The sequence below is a fragment of the Protomyctophum bolini genome (assembly GCF_963924005.1).
Source record: "Protomyctophum bolini genome assembly, chromosome: 18".
In the NCBI taxonomy this organism is placed as follows: Eukaryota; Metazoa; Chordata; class Actinopteri; order Myctophiformes; family Myctophidae; genus Protomyctophum; species Protomyctophum bolini.
In genome coordinates this window covers 8,333,639-8,348,285 of record NC_137879.1, presented here as the reverse complement: position 1 = coordinate 8,348,285, position 14,647 = coordinate 8,333,639, and the positions used below count along the sequence as shown (strand labels likewise).

The window sequence follows — 14,647 nt, the reverse complement described above, 5'->3', positions numbered from 1 at the left end:
TGTCATGATTTGTCACGACTCGAGTTGGCTTTGTACGACGCTTAAAAGGTCTTTAAATAAATACTTTTTGTCTATGGGAAAAATGCATTGGGAATTATTTCCTGGGCCTGGCGTCGTCATGAAAGGGGGTGGGACTGTGACTCTATACTTGATCAAGTGGACCTGTAAAGCAGTGGTTCCCAAAGTGGGGTCCGGGGACCCCCAGGGGTCCTTGAGGGAGTTCCAGAGGGTCCCCAGCTAAATGATAGTTAGGAACCAAATGGACCCCATATCGTTATTGATGTTACAATATAAATTGGGGATCCCAGAGATAGAAATGCCACTCAATGGGGGCCCGTAGCCTAATGCATGTCAAACTGGGGCTCCTTGAAATTAAACAGGGTTCAGAATCAATGCTAGAGCTGTAAGAATCTTCTCTTATGGGGGGGTCCCTGCATGGCATACCTTTTCAAATGGGGGGTCCGCGGGCTAATTGGTGTCAATGTGGGGGTCCTTGACATGAAAAAGTTTGAGAACCACTGCTGTAAAGAACACATTTGGTACGCTCCTATTTCACACTACACAAAAATTGCAGATCTACAAGCTACAAGCTTGTGGATTGTCTCCCGCTTGTAGGTCTGAAAAATCGTGAAAATATTTATTTCAGAAAACTGGAGGATTTAGAAGAAGGATTTTTTCCGAGGTCAGGCCTAAATTTTAAAGAATACCAGAGCAGGTGGAGGAGGATGGAGGAGGTCTTGAATGAAAGGCTATACGTGAGGTGTTTGTTGAGCGTTGTGCCATTGTTGGGTCCGTGCTGTAACAGAGAGAGTGACTCGGCAAACGCAGTCCTGACTGAAGTGGTGAAGGTCATTCCACAGTTGCAAAGGTTCTGGTGGGCAGACTGGCTGCAATAATAGCCGGGCCACAGTTGGGGGGGGAAAAAAAGATGGGAGAAAAGTGTTTCAGTGGTTTTGAAGAATAAGGTTGCGAGAATACAAGCGGCCGAAATGAGTTTTCTTCGACGGGTGGCTGGCATCTCCCTTAGAGATATAGGGTGAGAAGTTCAGTCACACGAGAGAGACTCGGAGTAGAACCGCCTCTCCTTCGCCTGGAGAGGAGCCAGTTTAGGTCTGGAGCACTCTGGTGGAGCTGTTGCCCCCGCGACCCGACTACGGGCCGACTCCCTGCAGGTCACTTCTCAAATGGTTATTTTCGGGGGGCCAAGAAGTTTTAACACAGAACCGTCCATAAACTTTTCCAGAACCCATGAAAAGTTATGTGACAACATCATAATAGAAAAGTTCTTTGACTTGTTGGTTTCCATAGCTCAGGGCTGGAGTGCTACCTGCAAATCACTTACCTGAAACCCTGCCGCAGCGTATCGTACGGAAATAAATCCATAAATGCGTGAAATATTATTTGTACATTACGTGGCACGACATGGCTCACTGAGTTCTTCATGTAGTGGAAGGAAGAAATGTCAGATTGCCTTTTGAAAATTGCTTATTTTTTTTTAAAGATTTTTTTGGGGGGCTTTTTATGCCTTTAACTTTTCTTGTAAACTTCCCTGGTGCGCTATCCTCCTAGATCGATATCATTTAAGAAAGGTACTGGGTCGCACAAGAAGGTTGGATAGCCGAAAATGTGTATTCTCTCTTTTGTGACATGATGTGAAGATAAACTAAATAGAAACAACTCACTCTTGCCTCTGCGCGCGACCCAGTACCTTTTATAGTAGGTAGGTACACAGCAACTTGAGTTGGCAAGTGACACACAGCAAGATTTGTCCAAATGTTTCTTAACCCATTCTGGGCGGGAATCCCTTTTGGTGTTTTAAGCATTCAGTTCTACTTTAGCTATTGAACAAATAGCAGAGCTACAAGCTCATAGCGCGCCACCGAGTGGTGGCTTGTAGCTCTGCTATTTTAGAAAAGTCGTAGAAATGCGGCGCAAATCTTTGAATATATATTCTTTCAGAGCGAACGTTTTTAACTCAAATCTTTGCTTCTGGGGGGGTGGTCCCTGGAACAACATATTTTCAGATGGGGGTCGCAGGCCAATTACATATCATTTCTGGGGGTCCTTGACAGGAAATATTGAGCACCACTGATACAGAAACATGAGGTAATTCAGAAAACTGTCAGGATTTAGAAGACATTTTTAAAATGTTGACCTAAATGGGTTAACAATGTTACGCATCACAGCGTGTTGTTGAGCTTGTTGATCAGCTATTTTCAAACAGCCAATGTACTGTATATACTGTAAGGTTAAAGTGGTTAAACTGATTTTGTTGGTATACTGTATTGATTGATTGTCCTTGCGATCTTGTTTCCATTCGCGTCCTATATGTATTAAAAAATAACAACATTCAATTATCATCACAGCATCTGAAACACAGAAATGATGTACAGAGTGGAAAAAAAAGGAAGGGGGGTATTATTATTATTAACACACTTTGCTGGGGACCCCCGTGGGACCCCGCTCAAGGGGAAGGGGGGGAGCCTATACTGTGTTCTTGTAGGTAATGACGGCGGGGCCCGATTGGGACACTCTCTTATGGGCCATATCTAATCCATTTAGACCTGTCGTCGAAAAAAATATTCTAAATCCCGACGGTTTTCTGAAATACCTACGATTCTATATCAGTGGTGCTCAATATGTCATGTCATCATCCCCAAAAAATACATGCATTTGGCCACCGACCCCCATCTGAAAATATGTGTTCCAGCCAGGGACCCCCCCCCAGAAGCAAAGATTTGAGTTAAAAGTGTTTGCTGTGAAAGAATATAATATTCAAAGATTTGCGCCACATTTTCACGATTTTTTTCCAAAAATAGCAGACCTACAAAGCCCATAGCGCGCCACTCGGTGGTGCGCTATGAGCTTGTAGATCTGCTCTTTTTTCAATAGCTAAAGTATAACATAATGCTTTAGTTCAAACAACCAAAAGGGGGTTCCCTTCCCGCCCAGAATGGGCTAAGGCATATCGCACACATTTTGTTTCCCTCTGTAGGCCACTATAAGCCGGCTTGTAATCTGGCGCCTGGTCGACCACAGGGGAGCGCTGAGCGTTGGATTACAAAAGGCGAGGGGGGGAGGGGGGGCTGGGGGGTTGAAAAATGTACCTGGAGTCACCTTGACCTTAAAAAAAACTAATCTAAAAGCTGTGTCTGCCTGCGAGCCACAAACCCCTCACAGTTCATTTCAGATTGCTCTTATCTGGGAGGCGGGGAAGAATAACTGTTTTCATTTTGAATGCTCACACTCTCTCTCTCTCTCCCTCTCTCCCTCTCTCCCTCTCTCTCTCTCTCTCTCTCTCTCTCTCTCTCTCTCGCTCCCTCTTTTTTTTCTCTTCTCAGGATTTCCTAATGGAAACATTTATCATGTTTAAAGATCTCATCGGGAAAAATGTCTACCCTACAGACTGGGTCATAATGAACATGATGCAAAATAAGTAAGTACCCCCAACACTGCATACCGCCGGACTGTACTCATCTCCATGCACGCACCCACCCACACACACACGCACATACAGTATATGCAAGCGCATGCGTGCACACACACACGCACACACACGCATGCACGCACACGCACACACACGTGTGTGTGTATGTGAATATGTATTCACATATTCTGTTTCAATTTGAAAAAGTCCTGAATTCAAATGTCTGTACTTGAGTAAAAGTACCAAGCGTATGTATTTGGTAGCAAAATGTATACCAAAAGTAGAGTTGCACATTTTTGTGAGATTTGTTTTGAAGATATAACTATGAAGTATCGAAAATTGGAAATACTCAGTTAAAGTACAAGTACCTCAAACTTGAGCATGTGGTACTTTGGCAAATGCACTTTGTTACTTTCTAGAACTGCGCGCACACGCACGCACACACACACACACACACACACACACACACACGCACGCACACACACTACAACGCATACCAGCGTGCCGTGCTGCGCACACACACACACACACACACACACACACACACGTTTGATCTCCCTCCCACTGTTGTTGCTATGGGAACGGCAATCAGAAGTGGGTGAGGACATTTTTCCCATGCAAATATCGGCACGGGGCCTCTCTCTCTCTGCAACGCAGCAATCAGAGAAACAGCCACAGCACAGCCGCAAACAATACCATGAATTATAGATGCGCGGGTGTACACTGGCTCCTAATCTCCAAACTTAGTCTCAGCGCCTCTTTACTTTATTGCTTGCTGAGCTGTTGTGGTTCTTGTGTTTTATTAATGCTCTCGCCGCCTTGTATTGTATTGCCTGACTGTGTTCTCATCCCAGGCACGGAAAGAGAGATCGAAAGTGCTGTGCAATGTTGTGGGAGGGGGGGTGGGGGGATGTCTGTGGTGAAAAGCGACTGACCCTGCCTTAGATTTATCTTTGTGTGTCTGTGTGTGTGTCAATGTGAGACAAAGTACAGACAGCAATGGAATAATTTGCAGAAGTTCCTTCCTTGTTCTAGGGAAGGATTTGAGGGATCTGACAAACGATTGATTCAAACTCAATTCCCTCAATAGTCCTGCATGGGAGGAGTTGTAAATGTTTTAGTAATGATAAAAGAAAAATCTTTTTTTTTGTATAGCACCTTTCGTGACATGATGAAATGCAGCTCAAAGTGCTTCACCGAGCAATAAACAAAAACAAAAAAAAGCAAAGCAAAAGCAGACAGCACCATTCAAATAATATCCAACAAAAGTCAGTGAATAATGCAACAACACTATGATGTGAGCTATAAGACACTCTGGAAGGTCCACACGGATCCCAAACGTCTGACAATTTGAATCAAAACTACTGCTGCTGAGGAGGCAGGACTTATTGTTCATGAAATACTTCTTTAGTATTTGGTTCATCTTGCTGCAGCTGCCACTGTCCCATGTGTCTGGAACCAAGTGGATGTGTGAATATTATTTCCTTTGGCATAGTGAGCAAATAAGACAAAATTACACTGTTAAAGAAGAATTTCGGACTAGAAGGCTTTCTTACCTTTTTTTTGTATAGTTGTTACAGTATGTCCCCACCAAAGAGGTCCAGGTGTTATTTTGTACAAAAGCCCATTATTGGCTATTTCCCCTACCCTAAGCCCTCCGGGGTCTCCTCCCAGTGGGACGTGCCTCGAGGACCTCCCTATGGAGCCCAAGAGGAAGGAGCAGCGGCTCTGTCTCTCTCGTGTGACTGAAGATAAGGCCGCTTGTATTCGCCTTATTGTTTCGGTCATGACCCACACTTCATGACCACCATAGGTGAGAGTAGGAACGAAGATTGCTCGGTAAACAGAGAGCTGGTACAATTATACCCTTATATAATAGGAGCCTGTTATATCATCTATGTCGGGTGGAAACCTCATGCAGTGTGTCCAAAAAAGTCTTACTCTTTTAATTGAAAAGTAGCAACTTGCGACAACAACTGCACTATGATCAAGTAGGGCATCGATTTGGGCAAATTGCAGAGTGGCGACGGTCACTTTGGAAAAGCAGAATGAGAACTGCTAGTCGGAGGTTAAAAGGTAGAATTGTTCTTGATGAATACACCATGAGGGTCATAACTTAAGGGCTCAATGGTTTAGATTAAACCTCTAATAGAGTTATAGGACACACTACAGATGCTAGTGATACTTTTAAGAGGAGTTTGTGGCGTATGTATGAAAATTACATTTCATTCTATTGAAATTCCAATTCCAGAATGTAGTTTTAAGGCCATTTTGTGTGTTTTTTAACGTTACCATTTTTCTCCTCTGGTCATTCAATGAAATGTACTCAACACTGTACTTTTCCATTCCAAAAAAACGAGAGCTCCACACTTAGATGTCCATTACAAAAAATTGAAAATCGCGCCTCACTGCGAGCTTGTGCGTCTGGCTACTATTCGTGAACATTTCTGAAAGATGTCTTGAAAGTGTGAGAACTACACTGCGCAAAAAGCATGGAATAGGCATATGTATATTACAGGAAACACCCGTTAAACTTTCCAACAAACTCCGTATATTAACTGTATATAATATATACAGTTATATACGGATATGCGGTTGTCCATTATGGGCACTGTATTTTGCCCGTAAAACTCAAGTTTAGCGGGCATATTATGCCCGCTAAACTTGAGGTTTACGGGCAAAATACAGTGCCCATGAATTGCCCACACAGTGCTACTAACTCATCTCTTCATGGTTCATGTTATTATTATCATTCAAATGTTTTAGTGTTTCGCCGGTCATTTGGCAGCCCACCCTGTGACACCCTCACGGGCCCCGCCAGCCGGCCCCGGCCCGCACGTTGAAAACAACTGATTTGCAGCAGGTACACACACGGCTCCATGGCGGCTTTAAGCCCTTTTCAACGCCTCTCCCCACCCCCTGCCAACCCACCCCCCAGCCAACCCCCCCCCCCCCCCCCCCCTCCCCTCCCTCCTCTCTCGTCCCGGGTCTATTCCAACATCATAACCAGCAGGCATATTTGGCTAGAGATTGCATTAGGTCGTCCGTTCTCGTTTTCCCTTTCTTGCTCGCTGGCGCGCAGGCTCATGATTGCTACACGGCCCCCGAAATACCTATTGGAAAAATTCACACTACAATCCTCCTGGTAAACATCGTCAGGAGGCGCCACCTGGGTCAGAATGCAGACGAGACGATGGCGGTGGCGGTGGCTCTGCCCCCCCCCCCCCCCCCCCCGTGGACCCCGGAGGTGTGGTGGTAATCACATCCGTTCTTTGCTGTAGACTTGGAGCCTTGCCTGTTAATGTGTGTCACAAAATGAAAGAGCCTGGGTGGTCCAACAACCCCCCTCCCTCCCTCCCCACCCCTCCCCAACCCCTTCCCCTCCCTCCCACCCCGGCTCGTCCGCTAGCCAGGCCACACGTGCGGCAAATGTAAGTGTACTTGCGGATGCGTGCACATGGACTTCACATGCCATGCGCCTTCCGTTTATACTTACTTATTTGTGTCTGTCGGATAGCCAGCGGTTGTCCAGAACAAGCACCAAAGCCTACCGATCACCCCTATATCTCCATATATGAGATGTTCTGTTCTGATATCACAATGATATTCTGACATCATGCGTATAGACTCCACATTTGGGCATGCCTGACAAAGAACTCCATATATGGGCATATATAAACTTTATTACCCGGCTCATGGCCCACAAGGTAAGACAGTACATCACATATACGAGAATACAAATAAATTAATAAAAAATAAATACAGTACATTTACCCAAGCCCCACAGGTTACTACTCTAGGCGAGGCACTCATGCCAGTGTCCTCTGATGGTAGAAGTGTACTTTACAGAACTACGGCCTGGGTCTGTCATCTGTCCAATGAGTCCATTCAGTGAGCGATCCAGCCTCCTCATGAACTTGAATATCAGGTTGAATAAAAGGGACACAGACATAACAACTATAGGTGTGGGGGGGGGGCATTGCATTTCCAACTGGCATCATTACAAGTAGGCAGTGACCAGCGGGGCACCAAACTAGTCTCATATAAATGAGCATTAGTGAGGACCAAATATTCTGAAGATAAGGTTGAAAATGGGTGACACTTAGTTTAGACTTTACCACCACAGCCGTGCAGCCACTGAGTAACAACCGTTGGCTGTGAGTGAACCGCATAATAGAAGCTCCTTGCGCTGCTAACTACAACCTTGGATTGTTCTTTGTACTTTTGGCAAATGTTTTCTTTTGTCCCCCGACTTTATACCTTGTGTTTGTGTTCAAGTGTTACTGTTACTTTGTTTTTTGTTATTAGCTTTTTGTTTTGGCTCAGAGTTAATGGCAGAACGTTGGAGGCCAACTTTGCGTCGTCTCTCCTGTGGCTCTGCACAACAAACTCTGTCCCCGATTAGACTTCTCTACCTCTGTAGGCCCCGTGCTTGTTTGTGACAGAGAGAGATTACATTCCTGCGTGCCACTCGGGCGCCTTCAGCCCAAGTTAAATAGTTGTTTTAACTCTGTGGAGAAGGAGAAACAAAGCCTGTCAGGCAGCGCCCCACGACTCATCCTCAGCAGTCTTCTTCTTCCTATAACTCCAGAGTGGCTGAATGCCGCCGCCGTCCTCCTCCCTCCATCCTCCTCCTCCCCCTCCTCCCTCCATCCTCCTCCTCTTCCTCCTCCTCCTCCCTCCCTCCATCCTCCTCCTCCTCCTCCCCCTCCTCCTCCTCCTCCCTCCATCCTCCTCCTCCCCCTCCTCTTCCTCCTCCTCCTCCTCCTCCTCCTCCTCCTCCCTCCATCCTCCTCCTCCCTCCTCCTCCTCCTCCTCCTCCTCCTCCTCCTCCTCTTCCTCCTCCTCCTCCTCCTCCCTCCTCCTCCTCCTCTTCCTCCTCCTCCTCCTCCCTCCATCCTCCTCCTCCCTCCTCCTCCTCCTCCTCTTCCTCCTCCTCCTCCCTCCTTCCCTCCTCTTCCCTCCATCCTCCTCCTTCCTCCTCCTCCTCCCTCCATCCTCCTCCTCCTCCTCCTCCCCCCCATCCTCCTCCTCCTCCTCCTCCTCCTCCCTCCATCCTCCTCCTCCTCCTCCTCCCCCCCATCCTCCTCCTCCCTCCTCCCCCCCATCCTCCTCCTCCTCCTCCTCCTCCTCCTCTACCTGAGTGATTAGCCCAACGCGTCTCATTTGTACCTGTCGCAGCGTGGCGCTGCGTTTGATGGGTTGTTATCCTCTCCCCGCATCCTGTAGCCAAGGTGACACGTCCATTCATCCTTCTATTCCCCCACTGAACGCTTCAACTGGCAGCTGCTTTTTTTGTTTTAGTTTTTAGTTTTTTTTACATTCTGGATGTCCCTGGCATTCACCTGAGGCCGATTTTTACAAATGTCTTCTAAATCCTCCTGGTTTTCTGAAAAACCTATGTTTGCTAATTGCTATAATCAGTGGGTCTCATCTCAAGGACACAGAGCTTGTGTATATTATGTGCTATTTTTGAGAGGTGCTAGCCGCTCCTATGCACAGCTTTGTGGGTACGGTATGTGAGTCTGTAATCTACTGTAATTAAAACAGTTTTCTGTTGTTACAGTATATTGTGTATGTAGCTAAAATAAAGAAAATACACGGTCAATCAAAAGAAATGTAAGCAAGTGTAAAATCAGCCATTATGATGGCATCAAGGTCCGCCAAAATACATTTTAGTCGACTAAATCAACTGTATAGGTTTAGCCGACTAAAATCTTATGATGTTTTAGTCAACGAAAAACTAAAACATTCCAGGTGGCAAAAATGTGACTTAAACTAAATGAGAACTATTCATAAAAGTCACTATGACAAAAACGTATAATCTAAATGTGCCGTCAAAATCTAACAGTGCGCTGCTGGAGACTGATAGAGCTCCGCTCCCCGTCTGTGTCTCTGCAGGCTGGCGTGAAGGTGACCGTGTGTGTGTGTGTGTGTGTGTGTGTGTGTGTGTGTGTGTGTGTGTGTGTGTGTGTGTGTGTGTGTGTGTGTGTGTGTGTGTGTGTGTGTGTGTGTGTGTGTGTGTGTGTGTGTGTGTGTGTGTGTGTGTGTGTGTGTGTGTGTGCGTGTGTGCGTGTGTGTGTGTGCGTGTGCGCGCCGCCTAGGCTGTTCCGTTCCCACTAAAATGGCACCGTTTTTATCCCAAAGCTCTACAGATAAGCTTCTCTTTTGCTCTTTACAGATGCTTGGTATGCTATGAGCTTGTAGATCTGCATGTCTTCCCCCCATCTCTCTCCCCATCTCCTGTCAGCCTACCGTCTGTCCCTCCATAAAAAAATATAAAAATATAAAATAAAGGCGAAAGCCACAAAAAAACATAAGAAGAAAACACAAAATAATACAACACTTTTTGTTGTTGTTGTTTTTCTTCTTTGTAATTATTTGTGCGGCCCGAAAAACATTGTGTTTGTTGTCATTGATTTGTCACAACGCGAGTCTTTAATACATGAAAAGCCTATATGGTGGAAAATGAACGGGGAATTCACATCAGGGTCTCTCGTTGTCATCAAGGTACCCTTCCGGTACCTTGATGCATCATGTCTCACATGGCGGCCCACTTCACTTGTGACACGGGGAACAAAGTGCCACCCACAGGAGGCCAGCAAAGGGGCCTTTTGATGTGTGTGTGTGTGCGTCAGAGGCGTATCTTCAATAAGGCGAGGGCAGCTGTCCGCCTGTCCAAATCCATTTCTGCCTGCAGGCCAAAATCCATACAATGAGAAATAAGAGAGGACAAAAACAAGACCCTGAGAACTATTAGTGGACAGCTGATTGGCCGTTGCGGTAGAGCGCGACCCTCAATCACCCACTGGAATGTAAATGCATGCCTTTCAGCCTTTTGTATCCTACAGTACTCGTCTGGCAGGTATATCTCTGTATCCTACTGTCTGGCAGGTATATCTCTTTTTATCCTACTGTCTGGCAGGTATATCTCTTTGTATAATACTCGTCTGGCAGGTATATCTCTTTGTATCCTACTGTCTGACAGGTATATCTCTTTGTATCCTATAGGATACAAAGAGATATACCTGCCAGACAGTATATATACTGTCTGGCAGGTATATCTCGTTGTATCCTACTGTCTGGCAGGTATATCTCTTTGTATCCTACTGTCTGACAGGTATATCTCTTTGTATCCTATACTGTCTGGCAGGTATATCTCTTTGTATCCTACTGTCTGGCAGGTATATCTCTTTGTATCCTACTGTCTGGCAGGTATATCTCTTTGTATCCTACTAGTCTGGCAGGTATATCTCTTTGTATCCTACTAGTCTGGCAGGTATATCTCTTTGTATCCTACTAGTCTGGCAGGTATATCTCTTTGTATCCTACTGTCTGGCAGGTATATCTCTTTGTATCCTACTGTCTGACAGGTATATCTCTTTGTATCCTATAGGATACAAAGAGATATACCTGCCAGACAGTAGGATACAAAGAGATATACCTGCCAGACAGTATATATACTGTCTGGCAGGTATATCTCGTTGTATCCTACTGTCTGGCAGGTATATCTCTTTGTATCCTACTGTCTGACAGGTATATCTCTTTGTATCCTATACTGTCTGGCAGGTATATCTCTTTGTATCCTACTGTCTGGCAGGTATATCTCTTTGTATCCTACTGTCTGGCAGGTATATCTCTTTGTATCCTACTGTCTGGCAGGTATATCTCTTTGTATCCTACTGTCTGGCAGGTATATCTCTTTGTATCCTACTAGTCTGGCAGGTATATCTCTTTGTATCCTACTAGTCTGGCAGGTATATCTCTTTGTATCCTACTAGTCTGGCAGGTATATCTCTTTGTATCCTACTGTCTGGCAGGTATATCTCTTTGTATCCTACTAGTCTGGCAGGTGTATCTCTTTGTATCCTACTGTCTGGCAGGTATATCTCTTTGTATCCTACTGTCTGGCAGTTATATCTCTTTGTATCCTACTGTCTGGCAGGTATATCTCTTTGTATCCTACTGTCTGGCAGGTATATCTCTTTGTATCCTACTAGTCTGGCAGGTGTATCTCTTTGTATCCTACTGTCTGGCAGGTATATCTCTTTGTGTCTTATACTGTCTGGCAGGTATATCTCTGTGAAAACTTTTAGTGCTACTGATTGTGCGTGGGACTGGGGAGACGAAAATTAACACATCTTGCCTGTCCAAAATGTAATTCTTGCCTGCCCAAAATGTAATTCCTGGAAACGACAATGGCGTGCCTGCCTGCCTGCCTGCGTGTGTGTGTGTGTGTGTGTGCGCGTGCGTGTGTGAGTGCATGCATGCGTGCCTGCGTGCGTGCCTGTGTGCGTGCCTGTGTGCGTGCGTGCGTGCGTGCGTGCGTGCGTGCGTGCGTGCGTGCGTGCGTGCGTGCGTGCGTGGCACTAATGAGCCGGGCAGCAGCGTCAATAGCAGCAGCAGTGTCCCTCACTCCCACTGCTTCCTGGGGCTCTTTAATTGCCCTGGAGATAAAGTTAGGCTTGACTGCTGCTGCTGTGTGGCCACTGGCAGCCAAGGTTATTAGACGTTTGCATCCCTTTTTATTTGTATTTCGTATTATTTGTGCCATTTTTTTTTAACTGACTGTCAGTTTTAATTAGTTTTTAATGGGTTTAGTGGATTTGCTTGTTTCGTTTCCTTTCTTTCTTTTCTTTCTCTTTTTGTATAAGTTTAGTTTTTATTAGTTTTCTTTTTTCGGTGTGGGGGGGGGGGATTGCGTAAATACCAGATCTGCACGCTGGTAACCCGCGATGCAACGTGCTATAGTGAGCTTGTAGATCAGCTATTGCCGCTATATTTCTGAGGGAAAATGCTAGTCCTATATGGTATGTTTATGTTTAATAGACTATAGGACATTTTCTCTATGATAGTTAGTTTTAGTTTAGTCTTTGCAAACATTCATCACACTCGCAGTTTACTTATCGTCTTTTGTAAAGCCTTGTTTCTTTGTGTATTTTGTTTAGTTATCATAGCTTATTTTGTCATTTCATTAGTTTTATTTAACACTATTTTGACCCCCCGGGAGGTCCCCGAACGTCTAATGGCCCTGGGGGAGGAGTTCAGGGTTGACTGCTGCTGCCGTTTGCACAACTGTGGTGCCTTAAAAATAACTGCCAACTGCAGTTATGGAATGTTTCTCTCCCTCTCTCTCTCTCTCTCTCTCTCTCACACTCACACACACACACACACACACACACACACACACACACACACACACACACACACACACACGCACACACACCGGAAACGACAGGGAGGAAGGAACAAGAGTGAGTGAATGTCTGTGGGCTTTAAGGTCATGGTTGGCTAAGATCAATGTGAGCCCAGCTGACACTGAACAGCCTGAGGCTGGGATCACATTATGTCTTGTCTAGACCGAGGCTACTGTAGGACATACAGTATCACACACAGTAGGGCTGGGCAATTAATACAAAGATATTGAACAATATTTACAAGTTCTAACCCACTTTATCTTGCTCTCTCTCTCTCTCTCTCTCTCTCTCTCTCTCGGTCCTGAGGCTACGATACTGCGTGCGATCCGAGGGGGGCACATAATTAAAAGCGTTATTAACCCATTCTGACCTGAGATCAGATTCACACGAGGTTTCCACTGGACACACACTGGTCTGATTAACCCATTCTGACCTGAGATCAGATTCTAAGAATGTCAGTCGTTCTTCGATTTTTCAAAAATAGCTAAAGCATAACATGATGCTAACACCAAAACGGGTTCCCGTTCAGAATGGGTTAAGTATCGCTTGATAATCACCATGAGTTGCTGCTCCGTTTTCACGTTGCAACTTAATAAAATGTTGGCTGCGATAATACATTATGATATTTGGTCTCGACTCTCGAGGTTATATATTCCGTGCGGTTATCTATGTGCATATTGTAGATCAAATGAGCTGGCTCCCAATCTCATCCGCGAGGCACAACTCGGCTCATATTCTGTTACCTCTAGTGCCCCGTCATGTGAGATTCAATTGTTGGCTCTTGTTTCTTCTTCTTCTTTTTCTTATCCTTCTTCAACTATACAGTTGGATATTGCTATATCATACTGCCAGCCATGTACTGTACTCTCAAACCTTTGCCAGCACGCGGAAGCTCGGCTAGCTAAGCTTCAAAATATGAAGATCGGGAGTTAATATTAGATGACCTTCCTAAAAGAAAAAGTTAATTAATTTTTTCTCTCCCAAAGGAACATAAAAAACCTTGAGTATCTTCTGATTGTAGAAGCTGTTCTTTATATGTACAGTACAGTACAGTACAGTACAGTACAGTACAGTACAGTACAGTACAGTACAGTACAGGGACATGAGTGATGGGATGTTCCCTGGGAGCTCCTGGCCTGGCAGAGGAGGAGATGAAAGCCTCAGGCAGGCGGAAGCAACTCACTCTTTAACTTGCTAAGCCCGACGCCATTAATCCCACGCCGGCTCATTAACAGAGGGGTTTCTACTAGCGCCGCTTGGCTGACATGTACACTCACCCCCCCCCCCCCCCATCCCCCACACCCCCTTGATTGATCCTACTATAGCACCTGTAGGGAAAAGCTCTTGAAGGCGTCTGTAGGAAGGAAAAGAGCACAGTGAAATATAATATGAATCTGGTCTGGAGTGTTGATGATTTAACCCAGTGCGTTCTCTCTAGTAGTGTATAGTGGTTGGAGCATATAATGCCTTTCATGCGGAGGGTCGTGGGTTCGAAGTCGAAGTTGAACAGTGCTGGTTTAACCCACGGCTAGAAGGCTGTTTCAACCAATCAGATTGCTTCCTCGAAACGACCCGTGGTAGAATTCAGAGTACACATGAGCAGCATACAGCATATTGGCTCACACTGGCCTTGACCAGCCACAAGGTCGTGACTGGCCATACTGACCCTCGTTACATTCAAAGTATACAGTATTAAGTACAGGTTCACAGACAAGAGGTGAGAATGTAAGGCGTTGTTCACTGTTTCTCTGAAGATGAGAGGCTTATACCTATTGATCAACCATTTGCTCCCAGCTACGGTATCAACACAAATTCTATTGTTATACACAAATTGCCACAGGAACAGACAGAAAACCGTAAACAAACCATCGCCCTCCTGTCCCCATGGGTGGGCCTTGGATATCAGTAGAACAAAGGCAGGCCTTGGAGACGAACTGACTTGCATAATTTAAGCGAGCCAGCTAGTCAGACCTATACTGAATACAACAGTTGAGTACATTTGTTCAAGAACATGAGATATTGT

The 14,647-nt window shown here is 45.4% G+C and overlaps 1 protein-coding gene across 1 annotated transcript in view; it reads left to right on the top strand.

Annotated features, from left to right (window-relative positions):
* Positions 1-14,647, top strand: part of dock1 (dedicator of cytokinesis 1) — a 458,484-nt gene that overhangs the window by 303,878 nt on the left and 139,959 nt on the right. The window contains 1 exon segment of the mRNA XM_080789704.1: positions 3,342-3,436. Coding sequence (XP_080645830.1) covers positions 3,342-3,436 — 95 coding nt within the window.